We start from the raw sequence: 24947 nt of genomic DNA, 5'->3' as shown, positions 1-24947 counted from the left end.
CATGCATTGAGCGCACTTTGATGTGTTCTACCAATCTAACCTAGCTCAGCACTCGGCCACAGCAGCAACAAGCGTGCCCAAGAAGCACGTGCCATTGGTTGTCAGAGCTATGGCCGTGGTGCAGAAAAACACAGGCCCTCATTTATGAAAAGTGACGCATCGCTACGAGAAAACAAAAATGCGTCACTTTTCATTGCACCCTCCTTGGATGTGTCATATTTTCTGTTTGATGCATCATGTCGCAAGGATTTACAAATACGTCAGTATTTCTGACGTATCTGTAGGCACAAAAATGATGCATTGCTGGAGTGTGTCACAAAAGTGACGCAACTCCAGCAATGGGTCATTACACATGGGCAAGTCCCATGTGAAATGTGCCAGTGTCAGTCTTACGCCCTCCATGAGGCAGGCATAAGATATTGACGCATTTGCATGGTAGAAGTGATGCAGTGAAATCTCACAGATTTCACTGCATCACTTCTACAACCCTTTCATCGTACATGGGGTACGGCTCGTACACCCATCGTACATGGGGTACGACTCGTACACCTCATGATCGCAGGGGTACGCACCGTACCCCTGCGGTCATGGGGTGTACGGACCGTACGGTGTGTATGTGCTTGTGTGCTTTTCCGTACGACTCGCCCTTACCTGACGTGGACCGTACGAATCGGGTCCTTATACTCCAGTCCGGATCGTACTGGTCGGGTCGTACGGCATGTGTACGAGTCGTACGGCATGTGTACGAGTCGTACGGTTCACGGTTTCAGGCTTGCAATATGTACGGATCGCGACGATTCGGACGGATTCACTGAATACGGATCGTACTATGCAACTCGGAAGGACGGGTGCGATTCGTACGGAGAGGGCTCCGGATACAAATCGTATGGATGTTTTTTCTCCCAAATCGGAATCGACCCCCATGGTGTCAAAGTCCTGTCTATGAGAGACCTATGACCTAACAGCCTCTTTCAACAACTTCTTAGTGAATACATTTTGCTTGTGAACTTTCCTTTCTGTCTCCTACCTGGATCTTGTCAGCCATCTTTAGATCCACCTCTGTGGTGTGTTCTTGTGCTATGCCTCCATCGATATGAATTCTGGATTCTCCCTTCGGAACTGAAGGGATGGGATCTCATTCTCACGATTTAGTGCACATACTGAGTTACAGATGCCCAAAGGACCACAGTCCTGACACAAACCCACCGAGCTATCCTTTTTGGAGGCAGTGCTTTCAGCAGTCCTGTTAAACAAGTTCAGGGGTGCAGAGGTAATCAAAGCAATTATCCTGTCTTGCCTACAACACATTCAAGCACATTGTGAAGTTGGGAATTGTAGTTTTAAAAATGTATTCTAGATGGTGTAAATGAAATGAACGGTAACAACACCGAAGGAGAAGATTGCAGTTAAAATGGCTGCTGTTCATGAGAACAATAAAAACATTGCAGACATGTCTACAAGTTACAAAGCATCCTAGACCCGGAAGCTATTTCTAAACCCTACATTATTTTGGTAGGCTAGAACATTAGATAGAATCCTGCCTGTTAAGCATTTAGAACAGATGGCACAGCATACCTTTAGAAACAGCTCGTCTGGCTGTCTCTCATCAGAGTTTCTTCACAGAAGGACAGATGCTTCAGTCAAAGATGGAAGTGCCAGCCTGACTGCTCCTGGCTTCTGCAGCTAGCTCTCCCGATATATCTCTCCGACTGAAAGCCGAGTCTACTACTCCTAAACTGAGACAAAATCCAAACTTTACGACTTTCGGTATTCATAAAAGGCATTTAAAAGTTGCAAGGTTAGGAATTTCTAACTTTACTACTCCTAAACTGAGACAAAATCCAAACTTTACGACTTTCCGTATTCATAAAAGGCATTTAAAAGTAGCAAGGTTAGGAATTTCTAACTTTACTACTCCTAAACTGAGACAAAATCTAAACTTTACGACTTTCCGTATTCATAAAAGGCTTTTAGGAGTAGCAAAGTTAGGAATTTCTAACTTTACTACTCCTAAACTGAGAAAAATCCTAAATTTACGACTTTCTGTATTCACAAAAGGCATTTAGGAGTCCTAACTTTACATGCCTTTTGTGAATACCGAAAGTCGTAAAGTTAGGATTTTGTCTCGGGAAACATCCTTTACAACGAAACTTTTACAACGCAGTGCTTTTACAACGCAGGTTTTACAACGAAAACCATTACAACGCATTGCGCTGGGGGGCGCTCTAGGATAGGGAATAGATTTAATTTACTATCCAACACCTTCCCTAGGGTCCACGGGGACTGGAGTTGGAATAGTAAATTAAACTATTCACTATCCAGCACCCCAAAGCGCTATGCGTTGTAAAGGTTTGCGTTGTAAAAACTGCGTTGTAACAGCATGCGTGGTAAAAGCATGTGTTGTAACATCATACATCCCATCTTAACATCACATATATATATGTATGAACAAAGCCATGTTAGCCTTGAACACCAGAAAACGGCTGTGATGACGTGTGCAGGCATGTGTGCAACGGAGTAAGAAGCCAACATAAAATGAAGAGTTTCCTTGTGAAGACAAGCATAGAAACAGGATCTGCGTCCACTGGACACATGCGTGTTTTATCAGCAGCAGTTTCAACGGAGAAGGGATCTCACCCTTTTTAACACAGATAGTAATAGGATTCAATGCAAAGCAAACTTAGAAAAGAACCAACTTCAGATGGTTCCGAACACCACGCTGCCGGTGGATGCTTGTAGCTAGAGGTGGGAAGGGGCTTGTATACAAGGATAGAAGTTGTGATGCAACTGTAAGAAGGGATGTATGACGGTACAACACGTGGTATTACCACGCGTACCGTTACAACGCAGGTTTTTCAACTCAAGTCGTTACAACGACTTGCGTTGGGGGTGCTGGATAGTGGATAGTTTAATTTACTATTCCAACTCCAGTCACCGTGGATAGTAGGGAAGGTGTTGGATAGTAAATTAAACTATTCCCTATCCTAGAGCGCCCTCCAGCGAAAGTCGTTGTAACGACTTTCGTTGTAAAACCTTCGTTGTAATGGTACTGCGTTGTTAGAGTTTTGTTGAAAAGGATGTTCCCCGTAAGAAGAGGTATTGAACTGAACCAGCCAGCATGGGCTAGCATCAGGGGTCTAACAGTTATGTTATGTTAAAAACATTTATTAAGCGCGCATACACCAACGGTTTCTTGGCGCTCAGATAAGGATCACGGCAGTGGAAAGGAGATTGCTTAATCAGTATATGCTGCTTGAATGAACAATCAAGTCTTTAGCTGCTTCCTGAACTGGGCAAGGGAAGTCAAAGACCTAATCTGCGCCGGGAGGAACTTCCAAAATTGCGGAGCAAGGACAGAAAACCTTAGTCCGCCGTACTTCATCCGTTTGGCTGCAGGAGTTTCCAACAGATTCAAGTGGGAGGATCTAAGATTTCGAGTGGCAGTGTAGCGGTGCAAGCGGGCCGAAATAAAAGCCTGACCGTTGCAATGTAGTGCTTTAAAAATGGTGCAACCCATCTTAAAAGCACAGCGCTTACTCACTGGAAGCCAGTGAAGGCTTTTCATTAATGGGCTGACATGATGCCATTTAGGCTGATGAAAGATCAGCCTGGCCGCCTGGTTCTGAACTAGTTGGAGGCGCCTCAGTTGGTAGGCCGGAATGCCAACATACAATGAATTGGCATAATCCGGGCGATAGATCACAAGGGCAAGAATGGCCAAAATCATAGCTTCCCTGCTCAAGAATCTGCTGATCCTCTTTATTCTACGCAGCTGAAAAAAACCAACAGAGACTACTGAGCTGATCTGAGCCTTCATGGACAAATCATTACTGATAATGATCCCCAGACTCTTAGAAGAGGCAGCTGGCACAGGGGGATTACCGAGTTTAGGGGACCAGAAGTTGGAATGCCATGGGTTAGCTGACCCACCTGTGAGAATCAACTCGCTGGGCCCGATTCACAGAATGAATTTAAGACTCAATCCTAAACTTACTACTATTTTGGTATTCACAGAATGCACTTACTACTTTTGGCATTCACAGAAGTTAGGATTTAACTCTGTCTGTCTTAAGTCTGTCTTAAGACTGTCTTAAGTCTGTCTTAAGTTTGTCTTAAGACAAACTTAAGACAAAATCCTAACTTCTGTAAATACCAAAAGCAGTACATTTATTTTGTTAATGCCAAAAGTAGTAAGTGCGTTCTGTGAATACCAAAATAGTAGTAAGTTTAGGATTGAGTCTTAAGTTCATTCTGTGAATCGGGCCCAGTTTTCTCTGGGTTCAGTTTCAACTGCTTGTTGTTCATCCAGTCACTTATAAAAACCATTGTGTCTCAAACATTGGACTCAGATGAAGCAGAAGAATTAACATTGAACACCAGTTGAAGATCGTCTGTGTAGTTAAAAGTTCCAACATTCCTTTCCCGCAGTGAATGAATTAATGGAAGAAGATAAAGAATAACAAGCATTTACAATGCAATGGTTTCGCCTTTGGAAAAGTTTGAGCTATTGGCATTATAAATGTAAATGACAAAATTTGTATTTATGTGTTGGTTTTGAAAACAGATAAATAAATGGCATTGTCATTTACAATGCCATTAGCTTAATCTCTCGCAAATGTGAGACCTATTGTACCCTACGGACGAGCTCAGCAGACAGCAATTACTACCACACACACACCCAGAGCCACACACACACACACAGAGCCAGCCACACACACACATTTCTGCAGTGAGGGTGAATATGCAGTGCTGCAGAGGAAGCCACAGTGTGCAGTGCTGCAGAGGAGAAGACAATGTGCAGTGCTGCAGAGGAGGCCACAGTGTGCAGTGCTGCAGAGGAGGAGACCGTGTGCAGTGCTGCAGAGGAGGCCACAGTGTGCAGTGCTGCAGAGGAGGAGGAGACAGTGTGCAGTGCTGCAGAGGAGGCCACAGTGTGCAGTGCTGCAGAGGAGGCCACAGTGTGCAGTGCTGCAGAGGAGAAGACAATGTGCAGTGCTGCAGAGGAGGCCACAGTGTGCAGTGCTGCAGAGGAGGAGACAGTGTGCAGTGCTGTAATTAGAGTCGGCCTGGGCAGTGATGTAATGATTATCACCTTGCAGTGTTGCCCTCTAGTGCAGTGCTGCTGAGGGGGGTACTGTTTATAGTGTGGTAATGAGGATTATTCTGTGCATTTCTCCATTAAGCGCTTCTTTGTGTAGTACTGCACGGAGGGCTGTTCTGTGCAGCCCTGCAGTGAGGGTCACGCTCTACAGTGAGGTCTCTCCAGTGCAGTAATAATGGCGGTCCCTCTGTGCAGTGCTGCTGTGGGGGTGTCTTGGTATACTGGAGGGATGCTGTTCAGCCCTGCAGTGAGGGTCAGGCTCTACAGTTCTGCAGTGAGGTCTCTCCAGTGCAGTAACAATGACTGTCACTCTGTGCTGTGCTGCGGTGAGGGTGTCTTGGTATACTCGAGGGACGCTGTGCAGCCCTAATGTTGCTTGGACACTTCACCTCTCGGCTCCAGAATTGAGCCCACCTTCTCTGCTTCGGGGAAGCACCTAGAAGCACATCTGTTCCCCAGTGCGTAATTTGAGCCAGTGGTTTCCGGTGCCCGGCAACGGCACTTAATGTTTGGCACCAGCATTTAATTGTCTGCACCGACATGTAATTGCCGACACTGGCACTTCTGACAGCCACCACATTATGATGCTGTTTGTATAAATTAGAGATGAGCAAACAGCAAATGTTTATTAATTCAGTACGCTTTAAAAACAACAAATACCTGCTGCCCAAGCTATTTTGATATCTTTGGGGGCCTGGAATAGACTGAATTGTCGCACTTGCAGTGTGCTAATTAGTAGTAGTTGTGTAGGTACTGCCATTGTTCAACAAATGTTCTCCCCACTCAGAAGCCACGACCTGGTCTGTGTTCCACCTCCCAACTTGCTTGCTTGTTTCCAGGCATGTCTTTTGTAATTGTGTGTAACTCCAGGGTTATATGTAAAGCATCCTAGCAACTGTTGGTGCATAGGCGCTATATACGACTGTTAAGTAAATACACCAATAGCTGTTCAATCACTTCCCCAGTGTGTGCACACAGACACGCTCTCACCCCCCATTGCCTGTCACTTCACCGTATCTCCTTTCCTTTCTCCTCCCCCTCCTACATCTCTCCCCTTCCAGTCTTTCCTATTTTCTTGCCCCTCATTCTCTCATCCCTTGCCCTCTTAAACCTTACCTTCGCCCCTTCTTCCATCTTTCTCGCAACCACTCCTTCTATTCCCACCCATAGTGCCCACATCGCCAGCGCTCGCGCCACACTGCGCACGTTAACACTTACATACCAAGGAAACTCATGAGACATATTTGTGGGAAAGCAGTGGTGCAGGTTTATTTCGTACAACAAGTAGCTGATAAGGTGGGTCATCTTACAGGCGATCCAATGCGGCAGCCCCTCGCTGACCCGCATGCCTAAGGAGCCATCTTGCACGGCGAGTCGATGCTCTGACGGTGCAGTAAATTACCATTTTATTTCGTTATACTCCCGCTTCCCCTGTCAGGGCGGAGCAATGAGGCACACCCCCGGTCGGTTCAGGCCCCCCGACCGCCCGAAGGACTAACGGGGCGCTGACGCTGTTTCCTGGAACCCCCTCGGCTCCAGGTTCTTGGCTCAGGCACCCTTACTGTGCCAGGCAGAGGTATTTAGACTGTATCCTTCTGCCGCAGAGGTACCCCTACTGTCCATCTGCTTCCAGATCGCCCTGTGACTCCGCCACAGCTCTGGAGGACGCCCCCGTCGATGACAGAGCCCCCCACCCACCTAGCTACTTCACAACGCTGTCTCGTACCACTTGTACATCCAGAAGGGATATGTTCACCCTCAGTTTCTCTTGTACTGGTACCACCCAGACCTCCTTCCAACTAACTTCTGCATGGGACCGTTGCCCATCCTGCGGCATGCTCTATCGCTATCGGTTTATCTGGGCCTACGAGTGCCACCTTCAGACCACGGGAACTCGCTCGCTCTTAACCTATTGCCCACTGCTACCACGTCCTCCTGCACGATACCCTCCAGTTCCTCTTGTAGGAGTGCATGTCTAAGGACCCCGGCTTCTCTTTTCCATCAACTTATGTCTGGATCCTTTGCCCCACCCAATCCAAGAGCAGCCCACGGAACCAATGCGGAAAGGAGAGGCTGAGCAAAGTTGCTGGGCCGGCTATAAACCCCCCGGGAACGACCCCCCATCCTAGAAGAGCCCTCCCATTGGCCATTGGCGAGGAGGGCGGCTCAGGGGGGTTGGCGCGCTGCAGGCTCCTCTCGCGCGACGTGTGGGACTAAGACGCTGTCTCGCCCATGCTCCCCTCCGTGTCGCGCGGCCAGCGGCATTCTGTCAGTCTTTCTTGGGGATGGAGGGAGTTTTATATAGCGTGAACTCAACTCGAAGGTATCAGAGCACTTTATATGAGCACCCGTTGCGTTAAAGAGGGACCCATTCATTGTGTTATGCACGGTCAGATTAAATGATTTGCCCAGAATCACAGGTGAGGTTGTTGGGTATCCGTGCAGAGACTCGAACCCCGTTCCCCAGCTTCGAGGCCGATGTTTCTTGTCGGAAAGTGGTCCCATTTCATACATTTTTATCAGGCTCTGCGTTTTGCCTATAGCCCGCACTCTGCCTCCATGCACATTGGTGTGTGTGTCTGTGAGGGAGGGGAGGGTGCTGGGGGAGAGTGAATGGTTCACTAGAGGTAGAGATTCAAAAAACAAGTCAATTGTATTCAAAATATTCATGTTCCCTGCTTTCAAATGTTGGTGTGTACGCAAGACCTAAGTAAGTGACATACGGGAATCTTAGGGACACCTCGGTATATTTCGCAAAGGATCTGTCATTTCAAGTTGTGCCACTGCAGGTAGAAATGACAGAATTAAATCTAAAATGTTGCGGAGCCTGCAGCTGGTATCTATTGACCCACCTCAGTGAACCAAATCGGAAAATACATTTGAGAAGTTAAAAACTGAAAAATAAAACACATTTTTTTTCATTTAAATGACTAAACAATGCACCGGTCGACTTGAACTTTGGAAGAGATATGGATGGCTTTAGTTCACAATCCAATGTCTTTCATGCCCCTTTCCTTATTGGCGCAATTACGGTAGGTATAAAGCACAAGCTCTGCTTTGCAGCCTGTTAGCGCAGGGTTTCATAACCTTCAAACCGGAAGAAACAACAGGGAGTGGAAAACGACAGGCTCCTCCTTGGAAGGTAAAAGGACGGAGCAACAACGTTTGCACCTTTTCCTCACAAACAAGGAAGCTGCAATCACATTAGTACGGTCACCGACTGCCAGATCAGAAGGAGCCGACTGTGTTTTTTTCCTGAGCTTAAAAAACAAGCGCTCGAGTGAGACGCGCTAGAGGAAAATTTATGAAGGGACACCCTCCGTCCACCCTGAGGCTGTAGAAAGCGCTAGAGTGAGACAACCTGAAAAGGGCGCACACTCATCTGACGGCTGGCGTCGGGGAGCTCAGTCTAACACGATCATATCTAATGCCCGAATCAGTCACTCGAGAGCCTCTAGAACTGTGCTCGGACGGATGTTGCTAATCTGCCAGAACGGAAATCAGCGGCGAGGCAGGAAATATCTTAGCCAGCTCATGGGTGCTCCGTAAGATGAAGCAAAGTGGAGGAGGAGGATGACACAGGTTTCCTTTAAACAGGAGCTCACATGACACCACAGGCATCTGTTGCACAGAGCGAGTCAAGAACACATTACAGCCCGTGCGTGGCGCGTGCAGCAACTAATGGCCGCCCGTGGCGATAGAGGAGAGGTGTGTTTACCTCTCTACTGCAGGGGGCAGCTCTGAGGTGAGGAGGGGGAGCCTGCTGCGCAGCCTACATTGTGCCACCCAGCTGGTGTATAGGTGCCCCTGTTGAGTGTTTGGTGTTTCAGAGGAGTTAGGTGCTTGATGCATGACTGAGATTCTTCCTAGAGTATTTAGCAAACTGCTGTTTAAAACAAGCACCTACGGGCACACGGACAGCGGGAGGGTGGGCGGGAACGGACAGCGGGAGGGGGGACGGGAACGGGGACACGAACAGCGGGAGGGGGGGGCAGGAACAGGCACACGGACAGCGGGAGGGGGGCGGGAACGGAGAGCGGGACATCGCGCAACCCACCCCTGAAAACGACACTTAGAAAAATGCCGAAAACAAAGCTGGAAAAAAAAAATAAATAAACAACCCGCCCACCGCCGAGATGACGCACACAGAGAGGCGGAGAGGGAAGAAATCGCTGGAGCGCCCACGAATCTGGTCCGGCCATGACGGACAGATCTCTGTTCCAATGGCTAGCCTCCATTTATGGAGCTAGCCAATGGAACAGAGGGCGGATTCCCAAGCCACCATACTATTCTCATTAGGTTTTCACCTGCGTAAAAAGCCTGCGCAGTGCGCAGCTTTCACTTAGGCGAAACCTAAAAAGGAGTGGGGAAAGAGAAGAGCCTTGAGGAACCCCACAGGTAATATCTCTTTTGTTGGAGGAAAAATTGGCAAGGCGCACCGCTTGGGACTGATTGCTCAGAAAGGAGGAAAGCCACTTCAGGGCCAGACCCTGAATTCCGGCATTGCTGACACGGTCGATCTCGGCATCTTGATCAAAAGCTGCTGAAAGATCCAGGAGAATCAGGGCCTGGGTGGTGCCTATATCCGCCCCCCCCCCCCTCTGAGCACATCCATAACGGTAAGGATGACTGACTCGGTCGAGTGTGCAGGTCTAAAATCAGCCTGGTGAGTGTCCAAGACCTGAAAGTGTTCAACAAAAGAGCTGAGGCAATGAGCTACATGGGTCTCTAAAACTTTTCCCAGATAGGGCAGCAATGAAATAGGGTGATAGTTGCTGAGAACCGACAGTTTGGCGCCCGGTTTCTTCAAGGTGGCCTGTGCAGTACAAGCAGCCCCTGCCGTCTAAGGGGCCCGTTTCAGTCTAATGCCTATGAAGTTTGTGAGGTATGGTAGTGTCAGGGGCCCCTCACCACATTCTGTGGGGTGCATCATTTTATGTTTAACCATTGGTTAAGACCAACCACAGTTATCAAGCCTGCTCATGCTGCTCTCTTGCTTTGCTAGGCTCACACTTGGTACGAGAGAATGAAGCTTGCGCTACCACAGGCGAAGGCCTCCGTTTCTAAAATGTAAATCCTCTGTTTTAACTATGACCCGCCGAGTAGTCCGTGCTCGCCTCACTGAGGGGCCATGGCCTCTCGTGCAGCCCTGGTCACCCCTCTTTCCTTAGGCCATGGAGGGCTCCCAGATACACAGATTCACTGACCAGTGCACTCTCTAAGTCTTGTACCCCAATGTGTCCCGCAGGTACGCCAAGCACTACAAGCGAGAGAACGGCTCTGAGTACCGCACCCTGCTGAAGGCTTTCGGCATCCGAATCGACGTGCTTGTGTACGGAAATGTAAGTATGGCTGCATGAGGCATGTGTGTAGTATACAGAACTGTACGGGGAGCAGCAGGTGCGACAAGCACGAGGCATGTGTGAAGTGTACGGAACTGCACAGGGAGCAGAAGGTGTGCACCAGCACGAGGGATGTGTGAAGTGTACGGAACTCTATGAGGTGCAGCAGGTGCGACCAGCACAAGGCATGTGTGAAGTGCACGGTGTATCCCAGAGTATTTGTGCAATATTCAGAGCATATGCAGTGAGCACAGACCATGTGGGCATGTATAGTGAGCACAGAGCATGTGTGCAATGCTTAGAGCATGTGTAGTGAGCACTGAATATGTGGGCATGTCTAGTGAGCACAGAGCATGTGTGAAGTGCACGGTGTTTCCCTGAGCATTTGTGCAGTATTCAGAGCATGTGCAGTAAGCACAGAGCATGTGGGCATGTGCATTAAGCATAGAGCATGATTGCAACATACAGGCTAGGACCAGACCACGAGCTGGCCCGCTGGGCCCGTCTGAGCCCGCCCGCGGCCAGACGAGCCTGGGCCTACTCCTATTCATGTTTGCCAACAGCAGGCGAGTGAGCGCTCTTCTGGATTTCATTAAATCATGGGCAAGCGCTAAGTTGTTGGGTCTGCCAACAACCTTGCTCACCGGTGAACATGGACAGTATGCTAGAAAGAGGTGTGGGAATCTCTTACGAGATTGTACTTACTGAAACTAGGCTCTCGTTAGAGCAGTCTAGCCGCCAGGTGTAAAAAAACAGCCAGAAAAAAACAGATAGGTCAGCAAAGCGGAGGTTTCGCTTGGGTACTTGGAAGGAGATTCTGTCATTGAGACATTGGGGTCCGGTGTTGTGGAGGCATTTGTATGCATGGGTGAGTATCTTAAAGGTTACTCTTTTCTCGACGGGTAGCCAGTGGAGGTTGCGCAGGTGCTGGGTGATGCGTTCATGAGGAGTGATGCTGAGGACGAGTCTGGCTGCGGTGTTCTTTATGGTCTGGAGTTTTCGGAGCAGAGACTCGTTGATCCTGGTGTGGAGGGCGTTCCCGTGGTCCAGTCTGCTGGTTATTAGTACATGGGTGATGGTCTTCCTTGATTCGGCGGGGATCCATTTGAAGGTCTTTCGGAGGATGCAGAGGGTGTTGAGGCAGGTGGATGTGACGGCTTTAACCTGTTGGGTCATGAAGAGGGAGTAGTCCAGTATGATGCTGAGGTTTTGGGCGTGGTCCATGGAGGTGAGAGGGGCTGCTGAGGGAGGTGGGCCACCAGGAGTTGTCCCATGTAGAGGGGGAGGGTATGAGGACAAGGACCTCTGTCCTCTGTGAGTTGAGCTTCAGGCAGCTGTTGCTCATCCAGGATACGATGTCTTTCATTCCTTCTTGGAAGTTGAGTCCGTTGGTGATGGGGTCCTTGCTAAGGTAGAGGATGAGCTAGATGTCGCTGGTGTAGGATACTATGCTGAGTCCGTACTGTCTGACGATGGTGGCGAGGGGGGCTATGTAGATGTTGAAGAGCGTGGGGCTGAGTGATGATCCTTGGGGTACTCCGTTGTTGATTTCCTTGGGTTTGGAGAGGAAGGGTGGAAGTCTGATTCTTTGGGTTCTACCGGTGAAGAAGGAGCGGAGCCAGCTGAGGGTGGTTCCATGTATGCCGGCTTTGTGGAGTCTGGTAGTGAGAGTGCGGTAGAGATGGTGTTGAAGGCTGCAGAGAGGTAGAGTAGGATCAGGCTGCGGTGTGCCCTTGGTCGATGAGGGTGCGGATGTCGTCTGTGGTGGCGAGTAGAGCAGTCTCTGTGCTGTGGTTGCTGCGGAATCTGGATTGGGGGGGTCGAGGATGGAGTTTTCTTCGATGAATTTCGTTAATTGGATGTTGACGGTCTTGTCTGTGACTTTGGCCACGAAGGGGAGGAGGGAGATGGGTCGGTAGTTCTTGACTTTGTATCAAGTACATTTTATAATAATGATTTTATTATCATTCCCAGTACGAAATTCCCTGTATTATTTGATTATATCAACGCACTGCTAGACAAAGTTACTACAAAGGGGCGTCAGGCCTATCTCTTTTTAGCAGGTGCTTTTTATGTGATATTCGTTCAGTACCCTGAATCCGCCTACAATGGCTCGTGCCACCTAGTGAGCGCTGACCCAAGAGGCAAGGCGTTAATGTCCTTCCTTGCCTCACTCGACTTGAGTAACGTAATGGATGTGGCAAGCACGAGTGATCCTGGGCTGCCTACTTTTAGGGGTAGAGGGGGGTAGTTAACTACTAAATTTTTATTACAAGTAAATTAAAGAGATATATCACTATGGAGCCACCATGCATTCACATTTCGGGGACCGAGACTCTATTAAAGTAGTTTGGTTGGTAACCTGAAAGGCAAAGTTTAAAGTGCATAAAGGGATTAGCAAACTGCAAGCTGTCTACAGACAATCTAAGATCATTGTGGGAACTCCAAGTTCCTGCCCAATTCCTGGAACAAATAATAAAGCAGAATCTAGGGATGGTGAGGAGCTGTCTGATGGAAGAGGCAGCTGAACAAGAGGTGGTCAGTGCTGTTATCAACCTATGCTTAAATATAAAAAAGCGCTTTTGAAGCCACCCGAATCCGTACATATGGCTCCGAGATGGTTCAATAGAGACTGCTCGGCAGCCAATCGATCCTTACGCAGGGCCCTTGCTGCTAACCCTAGGACCCCTTCAGTGGTGGCCGTGTCATGTAAGCAGTACAAAGTGGTTACCTAAAAGCGTTGGAAGAAAGTCATAGCACAGCAATGGAATTCACTTCCACTAGCGGCAACTATTAGAGACAGCAAATCCTTCTAGTCTGCTCCCACATCTATGAGAGGTTTGAATCAAACTGTGGCCTCGATTAGTTGACATATTGCAAGCGAGGCCCTGGGAGGTCCACTTTTCTAAAAACATAATCTGCTACACTATTGACCAATGAATTTAGACCAAATGGCAATGTTCAGCAGGGCATTAGGGTTACCCTACATGAAGTTGAGGAGTCTATACACCAGAGTGTTCGTGGGAAGACCCCGGTCAGGACGGAGTCCAAATCAGCTTGATAAAATGCAATACTGAGGGCCCGATTCACAGAACTAACTTAAGACAAAATCCTAAACTTACTACCATTTTGGTATTCACAGAAGGCACTTACTCATTTCGGTATTCACAGAAGTTAGGAGTCCTAACTTTGGAACTACTAAACGCCTTCTGTGAATACCGAAAGTCTTAAAGTTAGGATTTTTTTCAGTTTAGGAGTCCTAACTTTACTACTCCTGAACTGAGAAAAATCCTAACTTTAAGTCTTAATGTATCGCCCTTTCTTCAATACCATCTGCCATTGCACACTACGCACACGACTCCACGACGCAGGGATCCGAAGCAAGGCCCTGGACTGGACCTCCTCCTTCCTCTCCGGCAGAACCCACAGAGTCCGCCTCCCCACGTTCCAATCCAAAGCCTCCGAGATCATCTGCGGCGTCCCACAGGGATCCTCCCTCAGCCCGACACTGTTCAACGATAACATGGCGCCTCTCGCACGCATCGCCGACATCATGACCTCAACATAATCTCCTTCGCTGATGACACGCAATGGATCCTCTCCCTCACCAAGGACCCCCTCACTGCTGAATCCAACCTACACCAGGGAATGAAGCCGTCTCCGACTGGATGGATGATAGCCACCTTAAACTGAACACAGACAAGATGGAGATCCTCATCCTCGGGCCCAACCCCTCAGTGTGCGACGATTTCAGGTGGCCCGCATCACTGGGGACCCCCCCGCACCTACCAACCACGCACACAACCTGGGAGTCATCCTCGACTCGAAACTCACCTTGACCAAACAAGTCAACGCTGTCTCCTCCTCCTGCTTCAACACCCTCCGGATGCTCCGCAAAATCTACAGATGGATTCCGACAGACACAAGGAAAACATTCACCCAGGCCCTAGTCAGCAGCAGACTCGACTACGGAAACAGCCTCTTCGCCGGAGCCCCGACCAAGCACATCAACAGACTGCAAAGAATCCAGAATGCCTCTGCACGTCTGATCCTTGAAGTCCCGTGCCGCGACCACCTCACCCCCCACCTGAGGAACCTGCATTGGCTCCCTATCAACAGAAGAATCTCCTTCAAGCTCCTGATCCACGCACACAAGGCACTCAACAAGTCCGGCCCAGCCTACCTCAACAGTCGACTCTCCTTCTACGTACCCAACAGGAACCTCCGCTCCGCAGACCTCTCCCTGGCTACCATCCCACGCATCCGCAGAACCACAGCCGGAGGCAGATCCTTCTCCCACCGCACCGCCGAGACCTGGAACACCCTCCCCCTCATCCTACGACAAACCGAAGACCTTCTAACCTTCAGGAGACAACTCAAGACCTGGCTGTTCGACCAGTAGCAACAGCACCCCCTTCCTCCCCACCCTTCAGCGCCTTGAAACCCTTGCGGGTATGTAGTGCGCTTTACAAATTATATGATTGATTGATTGATTGATTGATAATATGGCCCTCAGTTTGTTGTTTCGTTTCAGGGCTGACACAACCAAGTATCTACTCTGTTTACCGCTGGGTTACCAGAAGAATCTTGATACAAAACATGTCCTTGTAATGGAAGGTCTGGGCAAACTAGGTTGCACTTTGCTTTTTACTTCCATTTCTATAAGATACTTAACTTTTTAATAACACTTTTATTAAACGTCGAAATTTTAGACAATCTAGGCCAGCCAGTTAAATGAGTCTGAAGCATTTATAAAGTGTATAAAATATGCCCAGTGAGCACAGAGGCGGTGTGCAATGTTCAGAGGAAGGGTGCTGTGTTCAGAGCACATGCAGCGGGCACGTAGTATGTGTGCAGTGTTCAGCTCTCATACAGTCAACAAGAAGCATTTGTGCAGTGCACTGAAAGTGTGCAGCAAGGGGAGCAGGTCTGCAAATCCTTTGCAAGTCTTCAAGCAGATGTGATTGCTATAAAAATGCTGACACGCACATCATATTCACAGATTCCAGGGGTTCAAAGGCTCCCCCTGTAACCAATTCAAAACAATGGGCAAGCCCCACGGGAGAGAGAGCTGGAGACTCCTCAGCAAAATTACCACCAATCGTGTTATTTTCAACAGTTCGTCAGAAATCCCCCTGGATGCCGCCTTAATTGCCGCCCATTGGCTGAAGGAGCAAGATGTTTTAGGAACCCGTCTGTCAAGAATTCTAGGATCTGATAAGGCTCTACTAATAGCAGATCCAAGGTTTACTTGGACGCCATCTTGAAAAAAAAAGCACAGTGTTTCTTATATAAGGAGAGCGTAGACTGTTTCTGTGACAGTTGAATGTCAGCAGCCACCGGTTGTAAGCAGCCCAGACTCTCCAAGGTCAGCCTCTCAAGCTGCAGGCTGGTACCCTGAGATGTTGCAAAAGACTTACAGGGAGTATCAGGCACTGAAGAGGCAATGAATCTAGTAGAAGATAGTAGAATCTGCCCCGAGAAAGGCTTATGAACAGGGGAAACCAAGAATGTCTCGGTCAAAAGAGTGTTGTTGGACCTGCCTGTTTTTGCAGGGTTATCCACAAACAATTTGCCTTCCTCCTCCTAAATTTCTAACCTTATTTTTGTTGGCTTTATGACCTTGGAAACGTTACCACTGCTAATCAGTGCTAAAGTGCATTTGTTCTCTCCTCTAAACATGATCTGATTGGTTTACAACAGTTTGGCACATTTGATTTACTTGTAAGTCCATTGTAAAGTGGTATCCCCCATACCCAGGCCCTGCTTGTGCCATCCACAGAAGTAGCCTTTCAAACCTGTCTCAGGCCTTCCACTGCAGGACCTGCGTGCACAGTTTTCTGCTGCTTTAACTTGGCATTTAAAACTACTTGCCAAGCCTTAACCGCCACTTTTTATTACATGTAGGTCACCACAAAGGTAGGCTCTAGGTAGCCCTATAGGCAGGGTGCTGTGTAAGTAAAAGGCATGTCCTGGTAGTGACAAACAGCCTATTTTGTTTCTCACTGCTGTAATGCCTACTCCTCTCATAGACTAGCATTGGGAATTCCCTTATGTATTTTGAAATAGTAATTCCTTATCTGAAAGGAGTGGCATTGTCATGTATGGTATGTTTAGAATGGTAGTGATAAATCCTACTTAGTGGTGTAATTGGATTTTACATCACTATTTTAGAAATGCCCCTTTTAGAAAGTGATTTACAACAAGAATTGCCAGAAACCGGTCCCCGGAAGCTTGTTTCCTTTCCAGTGAAGAATTGGCTTGGTAGTTTGGTCTGCCCTGTTCCCATGATGCACTGGGCCAGGGACAGGCTTATTTGCATATAGCCAGGTTCTGAACTGGGATGGTGCAGTGAGCTAAAAAAACGGTGATGGATCAAGCCCTGATCTGTTGACTGGGTAGGAGTGTTCTGATTAACTCAGATACTCTGTCCATCACCACCCCCTTTTTGAAATTACTTTGGCCACCACAAGTGTGGAAGGGTATGCTCAGACATGAGTCCCTTGCTCACTGCACCATCAGGATTCAAGCAAGCCGGGCCGAAGACGGCTGTAATGCCAGAAACCGGTCCCCGGAAGCTTGTTTCCTTTCCAGTGAAGAATTGGCTTGGTAGTTTGGTCTGCCCTGTTCCCATGATGCACTGGGCCAGGGACAGGCTTATTTGCATATAGCCAGGTTCTGAACTGGGATGGTGCAGTGAGCTAAAAAAACGGTGATGGATCAAGCCCTGATCTGTTGACTGGGTAGGAGTGTTCTGATTAACTCAGATACTCTGTCCATCACCACCCCCTTTTTGAAATTACTTTGGCCACCACAAGTGTGGAAGGGTATGCTCAGACATGAGTCCCTTGCTCACTGCACCATCAGGATTCAAGCAAGCCGGGCCGAAGACGGCTGTAATGCCAGAAACCGGTCCCCGGAAGCTTGTTTCCTTTCCAGTGAAGAATTGGCTTGGTAGTTTGGTCTGCCCTGTTCCCATGATGCACTGGGCCAGGGACAGGCTTATTTGCATATAGCCAGGTTCTGAACTGGGATGGTGCAGTGAGCTAAAAAAACGGTGATGGATCAAGCCCTGATCTGTTGACTGGGTAGGAGTGTTCTGATTAACTCAGATACTCTGTCCATCACCACCCCCTTTTTGAAATTACTTTGGCCACCACAAGTGTGGAAGGGTATGCTCAGACATGAGTCCCTTGCTCACTGCACCATCAGGATTCAAGCAAGCCGGGCTGAAGACGGCTGTAATGCCAGAAACCGGTCCCCGGAAGCTTGTTTCCTTTCCAGTGAAGAATTGGCTTGGTAGTTTGGTCTGCCCTGTTCCCATGATGCACTGGGCCAGGGACAGGCTTATTTGCATATAGCCAGGTTCTGAACTGGGATGGTGCAGTGAGCTAAAAAACCGGTGATGGATCAAGCCCTGATCTGTTGACTGGGTAGGAGTGTTCTGATTAACTCAGATACTCTGTCCATCACCACCCCCTTTTTGAAATTCCTTTTAGAAAGTGGGCATTTCTCTGTGCTTATGACTCTTTGTGCTTTGCAGCCTGACTCAAATACATGTCTGAGCCTGGGTGGCATCTACACTTTGTGCATACTTTCCAGACAGCCATCACTGGGTGTGACAGGGATTACATCTATATTCATCTGCATACTGATGGTCTTCATGGGCTGGGAGAGCGAGAGAGCGTTCACACTTTACATTTCTATAGGCTGTGTTCTGCCCTCACACAAAGGACCAATTTACCCCCCCACTGATGTCTGGAGCCAGGACTGGGTTGAAAGGGAGTGTTCTTCCCTTCTAAGGTTTCTTGTGAATTCAGCCCCTACATCAAAGACATTAATAATTATGAGTACAGGGTTTCCGCCCCATGTTTTTGAGCACTTTTGTACCTGGAACTAAACCTCTATCAGAAGATCTGGCTGCTTGAGGGACTCAACTGGACTGCTTTTCTGTTTGTTGACCTGCTGCCTGCTACTCCCTGAGTCTGGTCTAACCAGATACTGTGTGGGAGTTGTAATCAGACATTGCTAGAGGACTGCTATGCTGCTAGGAGAAACCACCATTTTGCTCAATTGATCTTATGTGCTGACCTGCTGCCTGCTATCTTTCCTTGTGCTTGCATCACGTGCTCTCCCAGGGCTTATTGGCTTGCTCATACCCCCCCCTTTTGAAGTCCCAGGGCCATAAAGTACTTCTCGCCTCCCCCTGAAGTGGCTGCAGGACGCTGCATCCTGTTGTGGGTCTCGACTAAGCAGTCTAAGCTCGATCTGACCAGCGACAGGGGCTCCAAGACTGTCCAGTGCTTTGTTCCTGGACCTAACACTCACTACCATGGTCCTGTGTTTCACTGTTGGAACCTGCGACACTTTAACAACGATCAGTGCGTTGCACCGACCGAGGTCTCCGTATTTGGCAACTTTCAGATGCTGCTGCACCGAAAGGAGGCTTGCCGCAGCTCCGGCTGGTTGGTCTGACGACAAGAGATCCTCGCTGTGCCAACACAACCTCCCCACTCACGAGAGCAAGATCACTGTGGTGTGCCAGTACCCCAAGCTCACCTGCGCCTTAAGCATTAAGATCAGCGGAACCACGACAGATTACCAAGGTACTGGGCCAAGCGCACAGGCTCCATGGGGTCCACTGAGATCACTCGATCCCGCCAGGAGGTCCCACCATAATTTGTGCATGTTTGTGCCTTCCGTCTGTTATAAACATGGCCAATCCTCTTGGCTTGTGCACTCCCCCGCTGTGCATGACTGGTCCTGGCGAGGCCCCACGCGGAAGCCTTGCCTGCCTAGTGTAGCTCTCTCCACAGGATTTGTCCACATCTATTGGTCAGGAAGGCCGCACCAGAGCTCAAAAGGCTTGAGTGCTGTCCCAGCACTCGCCCGTAACCCCATAAACTCCCTAGATGGAGTACCTGCATTGTTCACCCCGTAAGTAATGGGGACCCGGCATTGAAGCAGCTAAAGGGTCGCTCTTACTAAAAAGAATTACTGTATAACCTCTAATCGAAGCACAGGTGCGCTGTGCCTATGTGTTCACTGTGATTTTGGAGGATTTCCCCTACACATTCTGCACCGCATGCACCAAGAATCTGATGAATATCATTTTGATTCTTGCCTGATACAAGTACTAAGTAATTACATAATATGCACAGTATTCATGATTAATGTCGTGTTTACGAACAATATATAATATATATAATCCTGTGTGGAGTCTCTTTTGTGGTGTATTTATTGTGTTTCTGTGTCAGTGTGTTGCCACACGCTTTACACATTGCCTCTGATGATAAGGCTGACTGCCCTGCGCCAAGCTACCAGAGGGTGAGCACAGGTTATCTTCGGTGTGTAACTGACTTGCCCTGACAAGAGGGGTGGGTTCTGCCTGCTTAGGTGCATACCCTAACAACCAGAAACCCCATTTCTAACAGGTGCTATCAAAATTGCTGAGGACCTCTCCCCCATAATCTTCTGATTCCATTTGGAATCAGGGGAAACACATAAGGGGGACCTCAGGCCAAGGGTTCGTCAATGCATCCACTGCCTACACTTCCGTACAACTGATCACTGTGCAAAAAAAGGGGTACATAACACTGTGCGTTGAGGCAAACATGTCTGTCCATGCTTTGCCGAACATTGTGCGGGGAGGCAAAGATGTCTGTTCATGCTTTGTGAAAAAGGTGACAAGTCTGGTGGAATTGAAGCTAGGCTAGATGAAACAATACTTATGAGGGGACATTGCGTCTCAAGTTTTCTGCATAGTAATTCAGGTCCCTCTGTATATACATCACCTCCATTATTAATAGATGCCTTTCTGCCCACAAGCGAATACGTTTTGCAACTGGGCCTGAAAACAGTCTATCACTTTCTCTACTGCTGAAAGTTCCCTCCAATTGGAGGAAATCAATCTGTCCTCTCTGGAGCATGGCCCTTTGCACTCTAATCCCTCCAGGGTTACACCCCACCCCTGTTCTTAACTGTAGTGATGCAGGATCCTGGGGAAGTGTGGCTCACTGGTTAGAAGCGGCAGACCCTGAAGAAGAGATCGGCCCGGGACCAGGGTTCAATTCCCGACGCGGCAGGGTCTTGGGTCAATGTCCGCGGACTCGATAATTCTCGCCTCGGTGCCTACGCTAACCATGGGTCCCACTCTGCAACTCTGGGCAATAGCTTGCTTAATCTCCACAACGGCCCCATCAGCGCCGGGGATGCCTGGCTTCACCTTGGAGGTGCCCAGGAGGGACCATCTCACAGGGAAAGCCAGGACGGGTTCCCCAGCGGTATACAGCGCCAGGACACTCCGAGATGGAGTAACAGTGCGCTTTACAAGTATACTTACTTACGATACTAAAAGGGAATCCCTGCATTATATTTCCTTTGCATAACCAACAAGTCAACTCCTGGGAAATTTCTGGAGTTTCTGGAATCTGCACCTTGTAGTTGCTTGAAGTTGGAACCCAACAACTCAGTAGGTAATCCACCAGTGATTTCAGATGGAAGCGTGCCTGGGGCGCCACTGCTGTTGTAGCCGACATCAGTGCTGGTCGATGGGGGTGATAGGAGAAGCTAAAGATTCGACTGAAGCGATTTGATCCTGGCCTGTGGCAAGAACCCACTCCCCAACTTCAAATTAAAGATTGCTCCAATGAATTGTCTCTCCTGGCCCGTATCAGGCATGACATCTGAATATTTAACTTGAAACCCAGATGTTGAAGAAGACTGGTCATCGCTAACACAGCTTCCTGCGCATTACAAAAAGAGGAAGCACAGATTAACCCACGCAGAGGCACAGGAAAATAGAAACGCCTTTAAGCTGCAACATCACCACCAATGGAGTCAATCGCATCTTTCACAATAGCATTAACAAATATGTTGATGGTTCTATTAGTCCTATTACAGAGGTTTAAGAGCCAACCAAAAGATACTATCTGGGGACACATAGTAATTTCTTTACATCTCCCATTACAATTCTCCATCACAAATTGGTTAATTCATAATTTCCATCTGTGGATTTACTTCTCCAAGAAGGGAAATGGTTGAAGCGTTTCGGCCTTTAAAGTCTTTTTAAGACCTCATCAGGACCAGAGAGAAAGGGATGACCAATGAATTCTTGATGTTCTAGAGTAAAGTGTAAACAGTATTTTGATCCAGCTTAACCCATTAATGGCCGATGGTGTCCGGGGAAGATAGGTGAAGTAGGAAGAATCTACGCTGTCCTATATATATATCTTATGTTCTGTCTGCAGGAGCCACGCGGCTGTGTGAGAGTGTTGCACGGGTTTTTAAATCTACAGTGGAATGAAGAGAAAATTCTTCCTCAGTGCCAGTGCTAGTGTAAAGTGCACGGATAGAAAGGTCTTGTTTTGTAGCTTCCTCGGATGACAGGATGAGGAAGATGCCATCGAGACAAGACTGAATTGATATTTCCCACTCAAAGCACCGCTCTCCTGCACAAGTACAAATCATCACATTCCCATTCATATTAGTTTTAAATAAAGCATTGAACCAAACAAGGGGCATATTATCAAGAACTGCGTTGAAATTATCGCCACTTTAACGGCAGGAAACTGCTGCTAAAGCGGCGATAATGGGCTTGATAATACGCCCTTGAGAATTCCCATGGAAGCCCAGGTTCTGGTGTAACCTGGGCTTCTATAGGAACTCACAAGGGCATATTATCAAGCCCATTATTGCATATATAGCGGCAGTGTCCTGCCGCTAAAGCGGCGATAATTTTAACACAGTTCTTGATAATATGCCCCAAAATCCTTGTAAAGTGGAAAAGTGTAGCTGCCCAAGCGACAGGGAAATCACAGGAAGAGGGGGCAGGAGGAGCATGTTCATGGTTGTCCTGAACATAGAACATAGAAGGTGGACTTGAGTGGTAGAGGCCTGTCTTGGGGGTTGGGGGCCTCTATCAGCAAGAACTGTGACGAGGAGGACATATGAGGGGGGTGGGGGAGGACACTGCCTGGGATAGCTGAGCTTAAAGTATCAGTTATTTCTTCTCATTATCCAACAAGACCAATCCCATCCTCGTCGCCAATTTGTGTTGTGTAGTCCCAGAAACTGAGGAGGCACAGGTTCACAAGTTTTGAAGGTTTCTTGTAGATTACAGAAACTAGAACTCATGCCTCCGTCTGTTCGCTCCAGAACAGCAGAATAACTGGAACTCGTTGCAACACAGGTCCACGGTGGCAGAACACAATTACTGAGTATTTCAAGAATAAAAGAAATGGACAAAAGACACATGCCCAAAATAGACACATTAAAGGCTGGCATAATCGTCACATCTGTGATCACCCGCTACAAGAGCCTAAGACAGAGTAGCACCAGTGCACGGTTGTGTGTAGGGGCAGTGCACGGCCTACATCTCAGGTGGGAGTAGCGTCTGGAGCCCCACAGGAGTGATAAGCTGCGCTATATAAATCCACATAACATAACATAACACCTCACGTGCGAGTAGTGCAAGCGTTGGGAGGACGGTGATGTAGCCAGCGAGCACCAGGGTTGGCCTTCCAGGTGGTGCAGTGTTTGTGCACTGACAATGTGCAGCATGATGCTTGTGCATTGTGTGTGACTCGTGCGCTGTGTGTGGAGTTCTTGTGCACCATGAGTGCCTCAGGCACAGTGGTGGACAATCATTTGAAGTGAGTGGTGCTCGTGTGCCCTATACCTCACAGACAGTGTTTTGGGATCACGTGTAGTGTGAACATTTTCATAGTGTGTAGCTAATGTGCAGATTTGGAGCCATGTGGAGTGTGGAGTGTGAGAGGGTCATCTTCAGTGTGTGCGGCTTGTGCACATCATGGGTCACTCATGTGGTGTGTGCATGACTCATGCCCAGTGTGATGGTCTCATTTGCAGTGAGGCTTCTGAGGTATGGCGCAGCGGCCAGAGTGACTGACTCCGGAGCGCAGGGCTCATGGTTCGATCCCTGGCAGCAGGTCAGCTCAGCTCCATGTGACTCTGGGTGATAGATCACTTAATCTCCCTGACGGCCCCTAGCGCCTTGAAACCTTGAGGGCTGATATGTTCGCGCTTTACAAACATGGATTATTATTATTATTACTTTTGTTGCCCTCTCTTTTCTTCCAGGCTGGAAAGTTCAACATCATCCCCACCCTGATTAACACAGTGGCGGCCTTCACCTCCGTGGGAGTGGTGAGTACAAGTTCTCATTCTGACCCAAATGTCTCTCCCCTTTGGACTGGATGTGGTTTACTGTTGTGCAACCTTCCTGGCCCCAGAAAAGATTTCCCAAGATGGTTGGCCATGAATCAACACTCCATGTCTGCACAGCACATCTCCCCCACTCTCTCGCTCCACAGCACATGTCACACCTCACTGTCCCCAGAGCGGATCTTACCCACTCACTGCCGGCACGGCACAGCTCACCCCTCACTGCCAGCACGGCACAGCTCACCCCTCACTGTCTGCATGGCACAGCTCACCCACTCACTGCCAGCATGGCACAGCTCACCCGCTCACTGCCAGCACAGCACATCTCACTCCCTCACTGTCTACAGAGCACATCTCACTGTTAGATTTGGGGGTCTCTGGTTGGCACAGGTAAGTACTTGTGACAAGTGGGGACCCTCTCCTCTAGTCAGGATAAGGGGATCACCATCTAAAATAACCCCTGCTCACCCTCTAGGTAGTGTGGCGCAAGCAGACAAGGCTTATCTCAGAGCGTTATGGGTTAAGCATTTGTGAACACATACAGTAACTCAGTGACAACACCACACATGGACACCACACTAGTTTTATGTAAAAAAATTAGTATCTTTTATATAAGGGTTTAACACAAGACCAATAATCGCCAAAAATGATCCACAATACTGTTTAGGCAACAGAGTTCTTAAATATGCATAATTCAATAGTCTGTGCGCTGCGTGTTCTCCAACTCGGCCCTACGGTGAAACCAACAGAGTCTGATGCGCGCCGTGGACGCTTCTGTCCGGTGCGGGTTGAACACAGTGTTTGATGCGGACACAGTACCTTTAACTTGTAGAGTTCGTCACAGACGGTGCTGGAAGGCAGAAGTGTACATGCGGCGATGTCGTCCCTTCGTGGTGCGAGCTACGGCTCGCAGAGGCCCAGAGTCGCGTTACATGGGGAGACTGTGCCTTGCGTTGATGCGGTTGCACTTCGTTGCGGCGTACGCGCCGTACCTGGAGAGTGGGCACCCTGTTGCAGATCCCTCGAGCGCGGTGCGAGGCGACAGTACGCTTCGGAGGTACGAGACATACCAAGCCGCTCTACGCGCCGCAACCTGTAAATAACAGCGGCGGGGTGCGCATCGAGCAGGATGATGCGAAGCGAGAAGCGAGCCCCAAAAGTGGAGTCCGTTCCTTGCTTTGCAAGCTACGGCTCGTAGGGGGAAGAAGTCGCATTGCTCGGGCCAGACAGGTCCGTCCTTTATGTTGCGAGCTACGGCTCATAGGGGGCAGAAGTCGTGTTGCTCGGGCCAGACAGTTGGGCATGGGTTTCTCAGAGTG

General features: G+C 48.7%; 1 protein-coding gene across 1 annotated transcript in view; it reads left to right on the top strand.

The window, feature by feature from the left end:
* The window catches only part of P2RX3 (purinergic receptor P2X 3), a 366171-nt gene that overhangs the window by 256059 nt on the left and 85165 nt on the right, over positions 1-24947 (top strand). Inside the window, exons 9-10 of the mRNA XM_078674358.1 lie at positions 10350-10443; positions 23545-23610. Coding sequence (XP_078530484.1) covers positions 10350-10443; positions 23545-23610 — 160 coding nt within the window. The remainder of the gene's footprint in view (positions 1-10349; positions 10444-23544; positions 23611-24947) is intronic.

Source organism: Lissotriton helveticus, chromosome 1_1 (genome assembly GCF_964261635.1).
Source record: "Lissotriton helveticus chromosome 1_1, aLisHel1.1, whole genome shotgun sequence".
In the NCBI taxonomy this organism is placed as follows: Eukaryota; Metazoa; Chordata; class Amphibia; order Caudata; family Salamandridae; genus Lissotriton; species Lissotriton helveticus.
Note: the sequence above shows the minus strand (reverse complement) of the source record. Positions and strands in the feature narration are given on the sequence as shown.